We start from the raw sequence: 21,131 nt of genomic DNA on the forward strand, positions 1-21,131 counted from the left end.
CTCTCCAGAAACAACCGAACAGTAAGTCCTGGTTCACACCTGAGCGTTTTACAGCACGTTCCTACGCGCTGTAAACCGCTCAACAGGCGAAAACCCATGTTTCTCCATGGGCATGGTTCTTACCTGCGCGTTTTACAGCAAGTATGAACGCGCTGTAAAACGCCCTACGCCCAAAGAAGTACAGGAGCTTCAACGGAAGTCTCTTTCATTGGACACCTCATTGTAGACATGGCTGTTTTTCATTGGACGCCTCTGTGGTCAACGACGCGCGTTTCCTATTTCCAAAAACGCGCTGTAATATGCACCGAAAAAGTTCGACAAAAACAGACGGAAAACACGCTTATCAAATACGCTCAAGTGTGAACCAGGCCTAAGTGCTACTTAATGGTTTTTGTGAGCCACTGATCCATCCTAACAGTGGGTCATGCGGGTTAGGAAGGACAGAGAACTCAAGATTCCCCTTCGAGTAATAGGTTGGAGTAGGGTCAGACTGGCTCACAAGAGTACCAGAGGATCCTCTGGTGGACCCAGGTTCTGATTTAATAGTGGTCCCCAAAGGTCCAAGAGAAAACATTGTGGAGATAATCACTTGCCATTGTTTAATTAAAAAATTATTAGATGTTATTAATAATACATCGGATGGGCCTCAAGAATTATTTCCTCTGGTGGGCCCAAGGAACCAGAGTCTAACATTGGATTGGAGAGCCAGAGACCATACATTTATCACCTCTCCTGTGGATGAATTTTGTGGGAAAACCCATAAGAGATCCCTTGGGCACGGGCCTAATGCCCAAGGGTCAGTCCAAAACTGTAAAGACTGTGCTCCATCCTTGTCATATGCAGCACAGGCACAGGGAGAGCAGCCCTGTAGTTTGAGGAGCCCACCAAACAGCTCCTCTTATCTCAGCTTCCTATTTATCATACAAGGAGTGAAATATCCAGGTCAACATCAGTCACAAGAGTTTTTAGTTTTTGCATTGAGTCAGGGCCGGTGCAAGGATTTTTGCCAACACAAGCGAAGCTACATTTTGGCGCCCCCCCCCCCCCCCTCGCAGCTCACCTGGCCCTGGTCCCGTCTGCAGAAGCTGGCTTCTCCTCTGTGTGGTCCTGGTATCTTATGTCTGGTTCAGACAGTCGTTGGTTTGAGGACCGAATTGTTCGCCCTCTAAGATACACCTGGGTTTTAGAGGAGGATAATAAGAAAAAAATATTTTCCATTACACCGCAGGTCAGACCAGCAATCAGACCCCAATGTTAATCAGACCTCAGCTCACACCCCTAATCAGACCCCCAATGTTAATCAGACCTCAGATCAGACCCCCATGTCAGACATCATCCCCCCATGTCAGCCATCATGCCGCCATGTCAGCCATCATGCCGCCATGTCAGCCATCATGCCGCCATGTCAGACATTAGCCCCCATATCAGCCCCCATCCATCATGCCCCCATGTAAGCCATCAGCCCCCCATGTCACATTTCTCCCCCTCCATGTCAAATCACCCCCCTATGTCACATCAGCACTCCATGTCACATTTCTCACCCTCCATGTCCCATTTTTCCGCCCTCCCCCAGCCGCTTGGTCTGCCTTATGGTAGCACCGGCCCTGCATTGAGTTTAAGGCTGGGTTTTCCAACCTTTCATTTTTTTAATGCCATTTTTGAAGCCAAAGCCTAGAAGGGATCATAAGTGGAGGACATGTATAAAGTAAAGACTGGGCCTTTCCCTTTCTTTGAATCCACTTCTGGCTTTAAGTTCAAAAAAGGCACCGAAAACCTGCACATGGAATCCTGGCCCAGAGCTGATTCTTTCTGGAACGGTGAAATACTGAAGGGCGGACGCCGTACACCTGTTTGGCAAAGTCTGGTGGTGATTCTAATAATAGTCTAGGAGCCAAACACTGGACATCTGGTACATTCGTTGGGATGAAAGCAGCTCTGGAACAATGGTAGACCTTTGGCATGAAGGAGACCGTAAGGGGACTGGAAATGCCTCAGAAAAGTTCCTATTATTTTTTTGAGTAAAATGCAATGTGTGAATTTACATCATGGAGATGAAAGGACTATTTACAGCGTGTATATTAGAGGAACTGTTCCTCGTGAACGCTATGGCTCATTACGTTGCAGAAGCTCCATAGATTTTGACCACTTTGAGGATGCAGTCCACAGCAAAATCCTCATGTGAGACATTCGGCGTGAAAAATCCCATGAAGTGTGCACTCGGCTTTAGGGAATCGGGACCCCCACCATATCGGCACAATGAAGGTGTCAAATCTCGTTTACACAGGAACAGTGCCATTCACATTAATTGGATATGGGCACAGATGCCCATATGAACCATCTGCTTTGTACCAATGGAAGGGATGTTGCGCCTTCATTATGCCGATCAGCCACGGCCCTGGACCACCGCTGATTGTATAGTAATGGTCATTATTATGTCAGACGCCTGAGCCCACCGGCGGGTCATCTGCTGCTCTGGTATGCCCCTCTGATCTTATTCTGGACGTAAGCTTCTCTGTCATCATTTTGAAGGACACATCTTTGTAAACCCTTGAGTGACAGGGGAACGGAGCAGAATTTAGAAGTGTGGTCATCTCATGGTATGGGTGCGTCCCATCCTTCCTCAATCAGCAGACGTGGGTTGATAGAGGGGTCCAGCTGTTGGATTTTGAAATGACCGATCCTTTTGTTCTCAGGTGAGATCGGCTGCGACCAGTGGTATCTGACAGCGGCTCATTGCCTTCCCCTCTTTGAAGATACATGCATACTCGGCCGAGCAGGCATATGTATGGGGGGTTAGGAGACATAGCTGTTGGTCGACAGCTATCTAAACTGTATGGCTATGGTGGACTGGGTAGTGCCTTCTGTTGATGCCCCCCTACAGTGTACAAATAACCATGCAGTGCCTAATTGTGGTACAGTATTTGCCAAAAAACCCAGTGCCATAAGTTGGCCAAATGTCCATAGTGTTGCCTAAATAATAATGCTATACACTGCAAAAATAAGACCCTTTTCAGTGCCTAAGCAGTAGTACCACACAATGTCTATGTAAATCCAGTGAAACCCCTTTTAAAGACCAACTTCCTTATCCAGACCAGATTTCCTATGACAGATTTTCAGTTCCATGGTCCACCACATATTATGTATACTGGTCATCTTTCTTAACGGGGTTATCCGAGGCTGGAAATGGCCCCCATACGCCCGGGCCCCTCAAACTGAATATACTTACCTGGCTCCCCCTCCCTGCGCTGCTCCTGGTCCCCGCTCTGCCGCTGCAGCTTCTCCCTGTGCGCGGATGAAAACACCCGGTGACGGGGGGGACTGTCAGCCAATAAGAGGGAGGCTCATCCCCGTCACCGAATGGGGAGCCAGGTAAGAAGAATCCGTGTTAGGGGCCCGGGCGTATGGGGGGCCACGGCCCACGGATAACCCTTTTAAGAATCTTACCTCCCTAGAAGACCACTTTTCAATTACATTTTGAGTGGTTATCTCAAAGAAGTGTAACTATAGCACCATACAGTGCTCATGTAATACCGCCATAGTGTGCTCATATAATACCACTGTACAGTGCTCATTTAATAATACCATATAGTGCTTATATTGTACCACCAAACAATGCTCATATTATACCACCATACAGTACTCATGTAATACCACCAGACAGCGCTTATATAATACCACCATACAGTACTCATAGTATACCACCATACAGTGCTCATATTATACCACCATAAAGTGCTCATATTATACCACCATACAGTACTTATGTAATACCAGCATACAGCACTCATATTATACCACCATACAGTGCTCATATTATACCACCATACAGTGCTCATATTATACCACCAAACATCACTCATATAATACTACCATACAGTGCTCATATTATACCACCATACAGTGCTCATATATACCACCATACAGTGCTCATATTATACCACCATACAGTACTTATGTAATACCAGCATACAGCACTCATATTATACCACCATACAGTGCTCATATTATACCACCATACAGTGCTCATATTATACCACCAAACATCACTCATATAATACTACCATACAGTGCTCATATTATACCACCATACAGTGCTCATATATACCACCATACAGTGCTCATATTATACCACCATAAAGTGCTCATATTATACCACCATACAGTACTTATGTAATACCAGCATACAGTGCTCATATTATACCACAATACAGTGCTCATATTATACCACCATACGACACTCATAGAATACCACTATACAGAACTTAAATATTTCCAATACATGGCGACCCCTTACCAGCTAAGTGTTATCTAATAATCACACTATACGATATCTAAAACATACCGCAGTACCATTAATATTAAGATTTATGGTGGTTCCAGGTTTTGGGTGTCAGACCATCTTGGGCGCCCCCTTCAGCCCTAAGTCCACCCATCTACAGTCGGCTAAATTTGGAGGAATCTCACACTTAGTTCTCCACACTTCCCAGAAATCTCTTTACAGCAAAGCAAGATTTATTTAAGCAGATTTTGTAATAAACATCAGAAATGTGACATGTCCCTTCTTTTCCCCAGAGTAATTAAGGACAATTTATTTTAAGTGTAAGACTCCCCTTTAAGAGCCTGCGATTTCATAGCCGCCTATTACGTAAGTTATATTTTTTCGCACAGTTTGAGGCTGGAGGCAGATAGACATTGTTGGTACTGAGGTAGAATTAATTCCCAGTGTTTCCTTTGTAATAGGCTGGCCGAGGTCTGGAAATAGTAGGCACGCTCATTTTTATTCCACACCACGCTCCGCTCTCAAGCAGACCTGCTGAACTGTTTAACCTAATTACCATCAGAAGGATTTATTCAGCTCGCAACTGTGGAAGCCATTGCTTTATTTAACAGATCTTCATTTCAGCAAATCTCAGGAATTCTGACATCATTATTTAGCCCCGTTCTTTCCACAGAATGACTTCAAACACAGTTTTTTTTCATCGTGTCGTGCTCGCATTATATTCCTTACGTAGTTGGAACACACCCAGGATCTTGCAGGGTATAAGATTGGGTTAACGCTTGTTTTTTGTTTTTTATCATTTATACCGTTTCATAGAATGGGAACTAATGTGAGATAAAATTTACACTCACATGGCGGATGTTGTGCCCCATTGGTTTCTTTTGTGAATAGAGTGTATGGGCTGCCAGGAGAATCAAGCCCCATGTACAAAACGATCTTCAGAACCCCTCAATCTAACCAGGACCCTAAAGCTGCCCATTCACATTGGCAGAAATGAACAATTTTGGATCCTCTGGTCGGTTTAGTCTCTCCTGCAGTATGGCGCCATGATTGCCAGGATCCTTCATGTGTGACCCTAGAATAACAACCTACCTAGAGTAGAAGGCTTCACCGTATGTAAATGATCATGGGATAATTATCAGATATAGCTTGATCAAAAATCATTTGTGCTCATCCACCTTGGTAAGTTGACCTATTTTAGATGGGACCTTACTCTATAATGACTCCTCTCCTTGTGTTAATAGGCCTCAAATGAAATCAGGGAAAGCAGGAGCTGGCTATTTGAAACAGCCTTGGACAGGCGGGTGGCTAGGGTGCAAGACCAAAATGGAGGCATATACGTGTTCAATTCGCTTTTTTTTTATTTATGACTTCTATCTGCTAAAAACATGATTGGTCAAATTGGAACATTTCAGACGTGGTTGGCCAAAACCACATGTGTACCGCATGGTCCGCTAAGCTCGTGGGGATGCTTTGGTCGGTTTAGTCTCTCCTGCAGTATGGCGCCATGATTGCCAGGATCCTCCATGTGTGACCCTAGAAAAACGACCTACCTAGAGTAGATGGCTTCACCTTAGCCTGTCGTTTCATTTTTTTTTTGTATATGGACATATAGAGACCAGTAAAAATAGGCTGTAGATAGTACCCATATAGTGAAAGAAGACCCTGGTCTTAGAGGGTTGTCAAGTTTAGAAACCATGTTTTCATATACCATCATAGGGAGTTCTGAATGTATAGATGGAGGTCCCCTTTTTGGATCCTCATCTCTTGGCCAAAGTAGAGAGCAGTTACGAGAGCGTCTCTTGCTCTGTTGGATCTGCCCTGTCCTGTATTATATAGACAACCCATTGATTTGATAGTGCTGTGTAATGCTTCGAGGGGTATTCCCACCTTAGACATTGATGGTACATCCGTTGGATGTATCATACATTTTCTGATAGACGAGGGCCCCACTTCTGGAACCTTCACCTATCTCCATCCCGTTAGTGACTTGGCGGTTGATTTACACACCCAGATAGAGAATGAAGAAAGAGGTGACCACTCGTGTCCATGGCTTGCTCCATTCACATGGGATTTACAGAAACAGCAAAGCAGCTGTGAATATAAACAGTTACTTCTCCATTAATTTTCCACATTGATGTACTGACCTCCTCACAGGTTGGTCAGGGGATCGCCGTTCTCCAGAAGTGGGACCTGCATATTTTGGGTATTTAAAAGGAACCTGTCATCAATTTTATGCTGACCTTACTGAGGGCAGCATAAATTAGTGACAGAAATGCTGATGTCAGCGATGTGTCATTCATGAGCTAAAAGTCAGTGGTTGCCGAGAACCAGCATCATAATCATTGCAGCCCAGGCCGGGAAAAAGAGTCAAATCTACCTGAGAAGAGTCCTGGTTATTCATAATCTCCTGCTCTCCACGACCATCTGCTGATGATTGGCAGTTCTCTCCTAGAGAGAAAGGGAGAAAACTAGGTAGAAGACTGTCAGCCATCAGCAGGTGGGCAGTGAGAGCAGGAATTCATCAATGACCAGGACTCTTCTCAGGCGGCCGTGACTCTTTTCCAGGCCCAGTCTGCAACGATTGTGATGTTGGTTCTCGGCAACCGCTAAGGCTACTTTCACACTAGTGTTCGGGTGTCCGCTTGTGAGCTCTGTTTGAAGGTTCTCACAAGCGGCCCCGAACGCATCCGTCCAGCACTAATGCATTCTGAGTGGACGCGGATCCGCTCAGAATGCATCAGTCTGGCAGCGTTCAGCCTCCTCTCCGCTCAGCAGGCGGACACCTGAACGCTGCTTGCAGCGTTCGGGTGTCCGCCTGGCCGTGCGGAGGCGTGCGGATCCGTCCAGACTTACAATGTAAGTCAATGGGGACGGATCCGTTTGAAGATGACACACTATGGCTCAATCTTCAAACGGATCCGTCCCCCATTGACTTTCAATGTAAAAGTCTGGACGGATCCGTTCAGGCTACTTTCACACTTAGAATTTTTTTTACAATATAATGCAGACGGATCCGCTCTGAACGCTAGTGTGAAAGTAGCCTTACTTTTAACTTATAAATGACAGACCGCTGAAATCAACTCACCTGTCTCTACTTTATTCTGCCGATAGTATGGACAGCATAAAGTTGATGACAGGTTCCATTTAAGATATATTTTTTGGATATGCCATAAATGTCTGTAATAGGAAATATCCCTTTAAAGGAATTGTCTTACTAAAAATATTCAATTTTGCTTTTGTAATTGCATGTAATTAAAAATGTTGTATAGTCAAGAGTTTTTTTTATGTAATGTATCAGTATAGCGCCACCTGCTGTTGATTTATTTCCTTATTGCTCTGTCCACCTTGTTGACGTGGTCGCCCATGCTCTGTTCCATCCTTCAACCACCCCCAGCTTTGTATCCTGTTAGAAGCTGTGACAGTCGCGGGGAGAGACCTCCTGCAGAAAAGACATGCCCTAGAGAAAGGAGGTACCTCCCTGATCTGCAGCAGAAAGGATGCCATCCCCTGAGCTGCCAGCCTGAAATAAATCTGACAGAGCAATTGGACCAATGAATGGGGAGATTTATGAATCCATGTGAGGTACGGGGCTGCTTCTAGCTTTATTAGGACATGTTGTTTTTGGTCTGATGAAGGGGTCGATTTGGACCCAAAATGCGTCACCTGAACCAATTTAGACAATACGAATGTATTGGACTTACCTTGAAGCGCAGCTGCTGTATCCCGCACTCTTCTCTTCTTTAGTAGGAAGAGATTATTGATGATGCCTGAATTTATTCATGGGATAACTCCTTTAAGTACCTTTTCTGTGTGGGATCTGACGCGGGCGCTGGTTGGAAGGAGATGTTTTTGGCATGACAGCTCCCTGTGTGAAGAAGCCCTGAATGTATTTTTCAGCTCATTACAGTCCAACTGGCAGCCGAAATTGCTTTTGGACAGAACCGGCCCTTCCTGAACACCCTCCGCTGCACTGTGCAATTGTGTTTAGCGTTCGGATAAAAAACGCCAGGCCAAAAATACTTAAAAATATGAATATTGTATCTAGAATTCAGTGACAACACCCTTGTTGAATATTCTTTGTGTGGGAAGGAACTAAGAACAAATCTGTTATGTAATTGTGGAGTTTTCAGTTTTCTTGGGAAATTGATAGATAATAGAAGCCAAGTACCATTTGGCCGAAACCAGATCAGTAAGTGGGAGCGCTTCATAATGTCATACATATGATTTTCTTATCTGAGGGTGGACGGATCAGTGAGCTGGTGAACAGGACTACTACTCCCTTTCTGCCATGATTTATTTGTTATTTGAGCTGCTAAGTGGATTTGATTACAGCGTAGACAGAACATCTGCAAAATGGGCGTTGGACAGAACGGTAATGCAAGGGAAATGACCCAGTCATGGTTCGGATAACCAGTTGTGGGGAAACTACAAGCATCAGTGATTGTGAGCCAAAACCAGGTGCACACAGAACAGGTTTAAATCTTTCCATTATCTCGGTGTAGGCTCCACTCCTGGTTTTGGCTCATGATCACTGATAGAAATCACTGAACAAACACTGACCAAAACGCCTTAAAAAGGTTTTCCGAGATTTTTTATATTGACCTATCCTCCAGGACGTACACCTCGTAACACCTTCACAACATGTACGGTGGAAGTCATGACTTTAAATATGGCGCCCACTCAGGAACTGAGCGGGTGCCATAGCTGCCGGGTGCCTGGTGTTTTACACAACTGACATCCAGAGGAAGAATTGGTCATTGGCAATAACACCGATCATAGACATTCAACTCTTCAGATTGCGTAGTCATTTGCCACCACAGTATCTTAGCTGTCTATTACTGGAAGTGCTGCATTCTCGGAAATTGAACAGCTCCTCCGCACTGAGATCAAGAGATCCGTACGGTCACTATGGCAGCCTCAGGCCTTCTGAGCACTCCGAGGACTGCAATAGCAAAGCCCCTATCAAGCCCGGCCTGTGGCAGGGGTTGATTGGTATGGACTGAATCTCCCATAGGTTTCAGTGGTAAATCATTGCAGTGTATGGGAGAAGCGATCACATGTTAAAGTTCCAAACAATCTAATAAAAAGGGATTTAAAGAATCATACTCGCCCCAAAATTGTATCAATAGAAACAACAGATTGTCCTGCAAAAAAAGGAGCCCTCATACAGCTTTATGTAGACATAAAGCTTTTATTTTTCTTAAAGGGAATGTGTCACAAACAATTTTTTTTCTGCGAGTTACAAACAGATAGTGACACATAATCTTTTTTTTATTTTTTTGATTGCAGATTTATTTATTCTGTTTCCGGAATGATTATGGGGTCGGCCATCTTGCCTGAGCTGTTCTTAACAGCATTCAGAAACCATTAAGAAAATTGCTTAACTGCAACCACATGGGCCATAGACAGGACAGGAGAGAACCTAATTGACTTCTACACAAAGTTTTTTAGGCATGCTCTGTGACCTGTGCAGAGGTCAGGAGGGAGTAGATAAGCTGTGATATCACCTATTGTGAATGGTGGATCTTGTGTTATCTATATATAGAGGTGATATGTCATTCTAATGCTGCTTCTAATGATATGCAGATAACTGCAGTAAAGATATCTATACACACCAAGATATGGCACCTATTATTAGGCTTAGTGGCCAGTGGGAAAACTGCAGGATTTTTTTTTTTTTTTTTTTTAAATAGTGACATAGAAAATGTAAAATAACATCACCAAAAAAAAATTCGAATGTTTAACATAAAACAATAGGTCATTTTCTAATGACACATTCCTTTTAAAGTATTAAAACACAAGAAAAACGATGAAAAATAGAGTATAGCTGTAATCGTACTGACCAAAAAAATGAAGTTAACATGTTGCATTTTTTTCCAATTTGACCCCATATGAATTTCCCCCCCCCCCCCCATCTTCCCACTACATCTTATGCAATAATAAATGGTGCCATTAGAAAGTACAACTTGTCCTGCAAAAAGAAGCCCCAATACCTCTACGTGAATAGAAAAGTAAAAAGGATATGGCTCAGGGAAGGCAGGGAGTAAAATCTAAAAAACTTGTGGGTTAGGGGTTCTTACTTTTGGTGCATGGAGTGTGAAAAGCCAGCCTTAGCCAATGTGCCCAAAATTTCAGCTTCAGCATATAAACATTATATATTGTAGAATGAAACATTCTGCATTTTGGGTTAAAAACAAAAAACAAAACAACTTTTAGTAGCAGCTTGCTCACAAATTTCTGTTTGCAGTTCATAGGAAACCTCGTCATTTGCATTAAGGTGGAAATCTGTCTTGATCATGAGATGCAAAAGCAAACACACGAGGCAACAGCGTTCTGCAAACATTGAATATATAGAGTATACACTTTATTAATGCTGTATTCACTATGTAAATGAATATTAGATACTTATCAGATATAGTTGATAAGTTGACCTGTTTTGGGACCTTACTCCATAATAAGGTCCCTTTCACACGAGCGTGATTTCCGCGCGGGTGCAATGCGTGACGTGAACGCATAGCACCCGCACTGAATCCTGACCCATTCATTTCAATGGGTCTGTGTACATGAGCGTTGTTTTTCACGCATCACTTCTGCAATGCTTGAAAATCGCAGCATGTTCTATATTCTGCGTTTTTCACGCAGCCCTGGCTCCATAGAAGTGAATGGGGCTGGGTGAAGAACGCATTGCATCCGCAAGCAAGTGCGGGTGCGATGCGTTTTTCACTGATGGTTGCTAAGAGATGTTGTTTGTAAACATTCCGTTTTTTATCACGCGCGTGAAAAACGCATCAAAACGCATTGCACCCGCGCGGAAAAAACTGAACAACTGAACGCAATCGCAGACAAAACTGACTGAAGTTACTTGCAAAATAGTGCGAGTTTCCCTGAACGCATCCGGCCCAAATCCGCAACGCCCGTGTGAAACCAGCCTAACTCCTCTCCTTGTTCTAATAGGCCTCAAATAAAAATCAGGGAAAGCAGGATCTGTCTATTTGAAAACAGCCTTGGAGAGGTGGGTGGCTAAGACACAAGACCAACATGGAGGCAGAGGCGCCTCCTGAGATGTTCAGTTTCCTTTGTTTTAATCTATCACCCGTTGACCAGATGAAAAAGTCCTACAGAAATTAAATGGGTTTTCTGAGACTTTAATACTGATGACCTTTCCTCTGGATAGGAGCGCTGATGCCTTTCTCAAACAGCTGATCTGCGGGGGTCCTGGGTGTTGAAGTCCCACTGATCAGATACTGATGACCTATCCTAAAGATAGTTCATCAGTATTGGGGTCCATTCACACGTCCATAAGTGTTTTGCGGTGCGTAAAAAACGGATTCTGTCCGTGTGCGTTCCGCATTTTGTAGACCGCACATGGCCGGCCCTATGATAGAAATACCTACTCTTGTGGACAAGAATAGGACATGCTCTATCTTTTTTGCGGGGCTGGGGAACGGAACTACGGATGCGGACAGTACACAGTGTTCTGTTCCCATCTTTTGCGTCCCCATTGAAATGAATGGGTTCGCACCCGTTCTGCAAAATTGCAGAACGGATGCGGACCCAGAAAAATGGACCCTTAAAGTTTTGGAAAACCCTTTTAAAGAGGATGTATCACATAAAATGTTTTTTTTTTTATTAAAACCAGATACTGTTAAATATTTATTTTTTTATATTTTAATTTTCTGATTTTACATTTTTATTCTATTTTCAGTACATGATTATGGGGGTGGCCATCTTCCTTGAGCTTCTGCTGTTCACAGATATGCTTTACAGAGGTCACATAGACCATAGGAACCTGTAGTCTTGAGATGATTGACTTCTATAGGAGAGTGTTGTGGGCATGCTCTGTGACCTGTGCAGAAGTCATTGTGCAGGGAAGGGGATGAAGTAAGCTGTGACCTTTACCTATTGTGAATGGAGGATCCTGTGTTATCTATACAGAGGTGTTACCTGTCATTGAAATCCTGTATGTGGGGATAATGAGATAACTGCTGAATACAGATATTTACAGAACTAAGTTTGAGCTTATTATGAGGCTTGAGGGCCAGTGAAAAAACTGTAAAATTTCAGATATTTTTTTAATATAGTGACATTTTAAAAAATCACCAAATATTCTTAAAATATACATTTAGTGTAAAAACAAAACAAAAAAACAATAGATCATTTTCTGACAATACGTTCCCTTTAATAGGATGTCACATGATATCATATGTGTGACCCCGTCCTAACTGGCGGGATATTGTGCTCTTAGTAATATTATGACCTTACGCTATTGTCCTATTGTCGTGTGTCGTCTTGCAGAAGTCACACGTCAAGTCAGATCTTCGCTGCTGATTGAAGCGTCCCTCTGGCATATTGTGTGCTGTGGGTTTGTAGCGTGTCGTATGGCCATGGCGAGCAGCTTGCTTTTGTAGCCTGATTAAAAGATAGGATTAGTTCCATGAATAGAGCATTAATACCAGTCTGGAACTGACCTTCTTTGTGGCAGATGTAAGCGCGTAAGGAGCATGCCCAGAGTCAGCTTCACGCTGCTCGATCAATTTCAAACTGTAAATCACCGGGGATGAGTGACCGGGACGGGCTGGGCTACACACTCTCTAGTGGCCGCAGATTTACAGGGCTACATACTGTAAAAAGTTTCACCCTATGAACACCATAGTGATCTAACATATATTTAGTCCAAATTCTGTAGTCATATTATGGACTGCGGCCATAATACAGCTATATGAAAACAACCTCTGGGATGCCCTTGTATACTGACCACTACAATCCAATCAGGTATATGTCCGCTCCATAGAAACATTCAATGTATGCATCCGAAAACGTAGCTTCACGGTAGTTACGGTGGTAATGCCAGACATTACTGTCAGCCAGCTTTCTTAAGAAACCAAATGATAGCCGCCACTTTTTTTGATTCTGGGAAAGCTGGGTGACAACCTATATGACCGGCATTACAGCTCCCACTGGGGTTGTCACCCTATTTTCCATATATCTTCTGGGGTTATACTGTGATATCGAAGCAGGATAAATCAATCAATAAATAAACATCTAAATAAACACATACAGAAAAAATAAATAAATGCAGAAATAAATACACACAAATAAATAAATAAATACACAGATAATTAAATTAATAAATAAATACCCAATACATAATTAAATTAATCAATAACCATGCGTCCTATCTAGACAGATTTGCCATTTAGGATGGTGGTTAAACTAGGTGACAACCAATATGGCCACCTTTCCAGTTCCCACAATGGTTGTCACCATGCTTAGGGTGGGTTTGCATTACCGTTATGCCATTTCGGCTATGTAGGTTCCGTTCATAACGGTATATAACGGAATGGCCAGACGGAATGCAAAACGGAAGCCTTTAAGAGGCATTCCGTTTTGCTCCGTCCTAATAGAAGTCTATGGGCAAGCATAACAGATCAGTCTGGTTTCCCTTTATGCAGGAGGGAAACAAAGTCCAGTCCTGTCCCCTTGGTTCAACTTGATGGACTTTTTTCAACCGTATTAACTATGTAACAACATGTCGTAACGCTAGTGGGAACCCACCCTTACCTATAAGGTTATGTAGTGACATGGAAGCAGGAAATAGTGAGTTCCTGAATATACAGATTTGCCATTCAAGGTACTGGAAAGCTGGGTGACAACCCACATGACCAGCATTACAGCTCCCACAGCGGTTGTCACCATGCTTACCTGTAAGCAGGGGCATGGCTATAGGGGAAGCAGGGGAAGCGGCTGCTTTGGGGCCCTGACCCAGAAGGGGCCCATCCAGGAGAAGGAGGACTAAAAGATTTTGTCAGGGCCCCTCAACAGTATTACACAATGAAATGATATACAGTGACAGTATAGACAGTGTAGGAAACGGATGGAACAGCTGCCGGCCTGGTCTGAGAGAGCGATCTTTACTAGCCACAGGAATGGGGGCGGCATGAAAGGAAGGGGTTGCGAAAAAATTACTGAGGGATGGAGCCCCATTCAAAAATTTGCTGTGGGGCCCAGTCATTTCTAGCTATGCCACTGCCTGTAAGGTTATACAGTGATACGGGAGCAGGAAATAATGAATTCCTGAATACCTAGATAGATTTGCTATTCAAGGTTCTGGGAAAGCTAGGTCACAATCTATATGACCACCTTCACAGTTTTCACAGGGGTCATGGACCAAGCTTTCCCACAATCCTGAACGGCAGGCGTGTCTAGATACATATGAAATGATGTAGTATTTTCCTTCTTCTGTGTTGCTGTATATCCCCACAGGACTCAAGGTAAGTACGGTGACCTCCCTTGTGGGAGCTGTGATAGTGTAAGTATTGGTTGTCACCTAGCGTTCCCAGGATCTGGAATCCATGGAAGTGGTTTATTATTCCCTACTTCCATGTCACTCTATAACCCCGGAGGACTCAAGGTAGGCATGGTGACATCCAGGCTCGGACTGGCCCACTGGGGTACAGATGAATCCTCCGGTGGACAACCCTCGTGGGAACAGTGAGAGTGTCCATATTGGTTGTCACTCAGCTCTCCCAAAATCCGGGATGTAAATCTGTCTGGATAGGAAGTGATTCATTATTCCATGCGTTCATGTCACTGTATAAATCCCACGGGACTCAAGGTGAGTGACAACCCTCGTGGCAGGTGTGATGGTGACCACGCTGGTTGTCCGCCAGCTTTTCCAAAATCCGGATTAAAAGACAGACATATGTCTACAAACTGTACGCAGCGCACTATACATGCTGCCACCAAAATCTCTAATAAAAGTAGATGCTAAATGCAAAGGATTTCCTATGATTCCTTCCCACAGGTCACCAGTCATGGACAGGTGCGTGCAGCACATCTACTTACAAATCTGTGAAGATCGCACTAAATGAAGCAAAGCATTGTTGAGTTCAGTTAAAAATAGCGCCAAATTATCATTACAGCCAATCCCCTGATAGCTGCGGCGACAAGAGATGAAATGTTACTCAGCTGGTTGGATAGTGTTTTCAGCTGGCAGCGTCCCTGGGCAATGGTTGGGTTTACTCATGCATGTGCAGGGCCAGATGTTTCCAAAGAGAAACCCTGAGATCAGCCGAGGTTGTCGCTTGCCGCTACATGCAGGCCCTGTTACTTGTAACCTTGTCTTGTTCCTAAGGATGTGGGTCATATCTCATGAAATGGGGCATAGCTATTTGGGGTGCAGAGGTAGCAGTCGCTCCTGGGCTCTGGTGTCTGAGATGATGGACTTCTGTAGGCCTCCCATGAGAAGCATGTTCTCTGCTTCTGTCCTCATGACGATACTTCCTTCCCTGTTTTCTGGCATTTCAGTGCTATCATAGGGACACACGCCCTCACAGAACGAAACATGAAAGTTGCTTTTTTGTGAGAAGTCTACGCTCCTATGATAGTAGTAAGAAGGAGCCACCATGGACCCCCTAGCGGTTGCATGAGCTGCATCTATGATACACATTACAATATATGTGAAATGACTATTATAACTGTGGATTTGGAAATTGCTATGCAGAGAAAAGTCTGTAACAGATTTGTTGCAAATTCACATTATTTACTACGTCCTAAAGGGGTTCTCCCATGACTAATGTAAAAAAGGAAAACCAGACATCATATAGTACATGACAATCTCTTTCTAACAAAGATAGAACCAGCCCTGTACCTCACATGGATCCGGAGATCTCCCAATTCATTGCTCTGCTAGATTTATATCAAGCTGGCAGCTCAGGGGAGTGTCCTGATGCAGCTCAGGGGAGTGTCTTTTCTGCTGCAGCTCAGGGGAGTGTCTTTCCTGCTGCAGCTCAGGGGGCGTGTCCATTCTGCTGCAGCTCTCTCCCTATTACAGCTCAGGAGGCTGTTGAAGGATGAAACTGAGCATGTGCGGCCATCTCAGTGAGCTGGACAAAGAAATAAGTAGACACAAACAGCAGGTGGCGCTATACAGATACATTTTATTGAAAAACTCAGTGGCTGTGCTAAATATTTAATTACATAAAGTTACTTTAAAGGGGTTCTCTCACCTCGAATATTGGTGGCACAGATAGGTGCAGGTCCCAGACTATTTTAGGAAGTCCCATAAAAATAAATGGAGAGAGCACTGCACATGAGTGGCCACAGCTCCATTTACGTCTGTGAAACTGCCAAAAATAGCAGAGCCAGCACTCATCTATTGTCAGAACTTCCATACAAATGAATTGAGGGCAGCCACGCATGTGTGGTGCATTCTCGTTCTCTTGGTGAGCTTCGTTCCAGAATATGCTACCAATGCCAGAGGTGGGATCCTGGTGATATGCCACCAATGTTCAAGGTGAGACAACCCCTTTTAATATGTTCAGTGAGTGCTATAATTTAAAAGGGTTTTCCGGGTCCCAGCAACCCACCTTAACTATTCATATCTCACCTGCAGAAGAAGGTTTCCCGTATACCTCCAGCTCCTCTTCAGAAGATCCTACATCCACTAACGTCATGTCCTTTACCAGGTTTCCAGTCTGGTCTATGGACATGGACATCATTTCTGCAGCCCAGGATGGAGGAGGTGCTTTTGGATGGGGCCTGCCCAAACTCTTGAATCCGTCTCATCTGTGCATGCACCAGGGAGGCAAATAGTTCTTGCCCAGTCTACAGAACCACCCCCGTCCTGGGCTGCAAAGGTGACATCCATAGACACGACCAAAAACCTGCACAGGACGTGATGTCGGCAGATGAAGGATTTTCCAAAGGAGTATCAAGTGACCATGTTCCAGACTGGCAGATCCATGCAATTTTGAGACTGTAAGTATCTTCTGCAGACAAGATATGAGCAATAAATTGGGTTTCTGGAAGCCCCTTTAAAATGATTACCGGTAGGTGGTATCTGTGGTTCTTCATATGACCGCAGTTACATCGACTCCATTATACTCCATTATACTAAATGACAAATTGAGCTCTGCTACATCTGTGTATACAGGATATTATAAATGGTCTCAGTCCATGCTATTTGCGCTTCCCTAGGGTTAGGGATATTCATTCCATCTTACATATTGCCAGCAAAACAGTATAGTACAGAGTCAGACGGTAACATTAGAAATATAGAATGAATAATGACCCAAAACCTCATTTCCTTTTTGGCCTCTGTTTAATGTAAGCCCAGGTTTTCCAGAATGCGTCACTGACCCTATCTGGGCCATTTTATTTGGGCTCGGAGTTCTGTCCTCGTCTGTGCAGTGAGATTAAAATGGCGAGTATAGAATTTGACAGATTAGGAGAAGTGAAGTTTTGCAAAACTTTCCCTTTTTTTTTTTTTTTTTAACCAGTGAACACAAAACTGACTAAATATTTTACGGGAACAAATGTAACTTTTATAAGGGAGGAAACGGCGAGTCGGGGCAGGTCTCAGAACGCACGAAAGAAAGCGCACTTCAGTGACACACGTCCAAGTTATTTCGCTCTGTTGTAATGGAACTGTATCCTGTATGTAAACTGTGTGGCTCCAAACACTACCTCACCCTGGACCCAACGGATCTGTCCAAGGTTTTTGTGAATAAACATTCTGCAACTTTGTAATATGCATTGCTTTTTTAGTTTCTTATCTTTTAAAGGTCTTGGCTTGCTTCCAGTGAATAGAAAACCTTCTTTTTCAGAAAATCTGTCCTGCAGCTATGTGAATAGAACATGCGTTAATACACGGCTCCAAATCCCTTAAAGGGCATCTGTCAGCAGTTTTGCACCTATGACACTGGCTGACCTGTTACATGTGCACTTGGCTGCTGAAGGCATCTGTGTTCATGTTCATATGTGCCCGCATTGCTGATAAAAATTCAGTTTTTATATATGCAAATGAGACTCTAGGAGCAACAGGGGCGTTGCCGTTACACCTAGAGGGTCAGGTCTCTCTCCAACTGCCGACCACTCTCCACTGATTGACAGGGTCTGGCAGTGTAAAGGTCATCACACCTGGCCCTGTCAATCAAAGTGGAGAGGGCTTGGTAGTTTCAGAGAGAGCAGAGCCTCTAGGAGTAATGGCAACGCCCCCGTTGCTCCTAGAGTCTCATTTGCATATATTAAAACAGAATTTTTCTCAGCAGTGCGGGCACATATGAACATGGGACCAACACAGATGTCTTCAGCTGCCAAGTGCACATGGAACAGGTCAGCCAGTGTCATAAGTACAAAACTGCTGACAGATGCCCTTTAATAACAGCATTTCAGCTGTCTGCAGTCATCACTAGGGGGGAACTTGCTGCATACTGTTTTATTATGGAGTACAGTATATAAATGGTATGCAAGAAGCTCCTAAGCTCCCTCTAGTGGTGGCTATTGGCAGCTGTAGTTTCATTATTTAAAGGGTCGTCCAGCCAAAATGTTTTAAGGCCGCTTAGTAAAACCCCACTTCTGATGCTAACCAGGTTCTCCAGTGAAAGTTCTTTCTGGTCCAGCAACGACAAGTTAACGTGGACATTTGACTGTAACAACCAATTGCTGGTCCAAGTGTGACCTCAATGATTGTCTGCAGTGGTCCCATCATGTCAATACTGACGGAGATCTCGGAAGTGTTAGAATGGGAGCTGAAAGGGATCAGTAAGGTATTACCTGTTTTATTATTTTATAGCATTCTGGGCGGGTTTTAAAACAAAATTTTGACTGGATAACCCCTTTAAATAATAAAATGATGGCCGCCAGGAGCCAATACTAGGAGGAGCTTACTGCAGACTGTTTATACATTGAGCTCAATAGTAAATCAGTATGCAGTAAGCTCCCCCTAGTGGAAACTTCAGGCAGCTATAATGGTATTTTTTTTTATTTATTTGAAAGACTTTGTTTTCTGTACATTTGCACCCAGAAAGTAAAAATCTCTTTAAATGGAAAGTTGCTTCAAAGCTGCGAAGCCTAGACTTGTCTATAAAGTACACAAATAAGCTAAAGAATTCATTCTGTCTGTCACATTTTCTTAAACAAAGTATGTAAGGGGAGTCTTTATTTTGTAAGGCTAAGGATACTTTCACCACTAGGGAGTCTGACCCTTATAATTATGATGGGTGAATATACATTCAGAGCATGAATCCTATACATATAACACAGAGTTCCTAATGTATGCAAACATATGAGGGATGAAAATTGGTAATCTATAGTCCTATGTGAGACCTGTTATGTATGTCCATAAACTTAGAGACCATTGGTTTTTGCATTGGACTTCTATAACAGATTTTCCTGCAATATAAAAGGCAATGTATGAAACCAGTTCATGTTATGGCTCTTCCAGTTTCCCTCTGGTTGCAGTGAACTGGTCTGACAATCCTGTTTGTTGATACTGGCAGACATAACACGACAGCTTCCAGAGTTCAGCTTCGCTTCTTAATGACTCTTGTTTTTTTTTCTTACAGAATGCTATGAACCTTCCGCCTGATAAAGCCAGATTACTGCGTCAGTACGACAACGAGAAAAAGTGGGAACTCATCTGCGATCAGGTAAAGGCTGAGATGAAGAAACCATCTTACGGCTCTAATTCATTTTTTTTTGTATGGACTCCAAAGCAGGGCATGGGGCAAATTACCTTTGGGCCATCCTTGTATTTTTAAGTATCTTGAGGATGTCATGGAGGGCATCTCTTGCACCCATTGAACAGGCTGCAAGAGATGCAAGATCAGGATTGCGTGCGGATTTTCCGCACCGTAGGTCATGTACATTGTATTCTATGAGAATTTGAAATTCTCAATGCACACGATGCAGATTTTTTCTGCGCGGATTTTGACCTGCGGTGCGGATTTTAAAATCCGCGACATGTCAATTAATTTTATTTTTCCTGACCGGATTTTCTTCATTCACTTCGTGAAATCCGCATGCGGAAAATCCGCACCGAATCCGCACAGATTTGCCTGCGAACACCTGCGGATTTCAGTGCGGATTCTCCGCACATGAATCCTGAACGTGTGCATGTACCCTTATGGTCAGCACTGGACTGGTAGCTACAGTACCTGCTGTCTCTTTTTACAGTCCTTTTTGGTCCCATGGAAGATCCGCTACTGGGTGCTCCAGCGATCTGCTGTAATTTACAGAGCAATCGAGCAACAAGTGTGTAATTTCCCTGCAGCACAACCACAGGGGAGATGAAGCATTGCATGGTGACTAAATGGGCTATCTGTGTACTTTCTAATGAAATTTCGGAAATAGCATAGAACACATGGCATATGAGAGTCTACAACAGGTCATACCTCAAGGTAGCATACACGGTGAACCCCCTCCCCTGCCACTGTCCATGGCAGCCGTCATGTATGTAGTTCTTAAGACAGCAGTGGTCACATGATCTACCCATGACTGGTTGCGGTGTCAGTGCCGGAAGTGTTCAGCGCATGTACAGGTACAGAAAGCCCATCATACATGAGGACACAGCCAGGGAGGTAGTCATGTTAATCACATGACGGCCACCATCTTGGGAGCTATGGACTCGGAAGCCAGTTTCCCAGTGTTTACAAATGGAACCCATTGGCAGCTGGGGAGGTTTCAGGGTGTCTTATAGACTGGTTTATGTTGGCAACACACATTGGACGGTAGGTTGACCGAGCCCACCAATTTTGGTGGGGTCAGTTAATCATTTAACATGTATTGGGGCCGCCCCACAGCAGATATCAAAGAGATAGATAGGGAGTGTGGATTTTAACATGCCCGATACTTTTGTTCTCTGTAGAAGTTGCACCTAATGTGTATGGCTAGTCTACAAGATCTTTTACATCTTGGCTGATCTCATCTTTTATCCGATCGAACACATGATCATTTGCCTATAGCACCTGCCCCGAGCAAACCGGGGATGTACTGCTGACAAAATAGAGAGGGTACAAGCTATCACATTCACTCGATCATGCCCCTCCAAACATTGTAAAGTGAAAAT

General features: G+C 43.8%; 1 protein-coding gene across 1 annotated transcript in view; it reads left to right on the plus strand.

Moving 5' to 3' along the window:
• FMNL2 (formin like 2) overlaps nucleotides 1-21,131 on the plus strand; it is a 215,121-nt gene that overhangs the window by 90,388 nt on the left and 103,602 nt on the right. Inside the window, 1 exon segment of the mRNA XM_044302780.1 lies at nucleotides 19,630-19,713. Coding sequence (XP_044158715.1) covers nucleotides 19,630-19,713 — 84 coding nt within the window.

The sequence above is a fragment of the Bufo gargarizans genome, chromosome 8 (genome assembly GCF_014858855.1).
Source record: "Bufo gargarizans isolate SCDJY-AF-19 chromosome 8, ASM1485885v1, whole genome shotgun sequence".
NCBI lineage: Eukaryota > Metazoa > Chordata > Amphibia > Anura > Bufonidae > Bufo > Bufo gargarizans.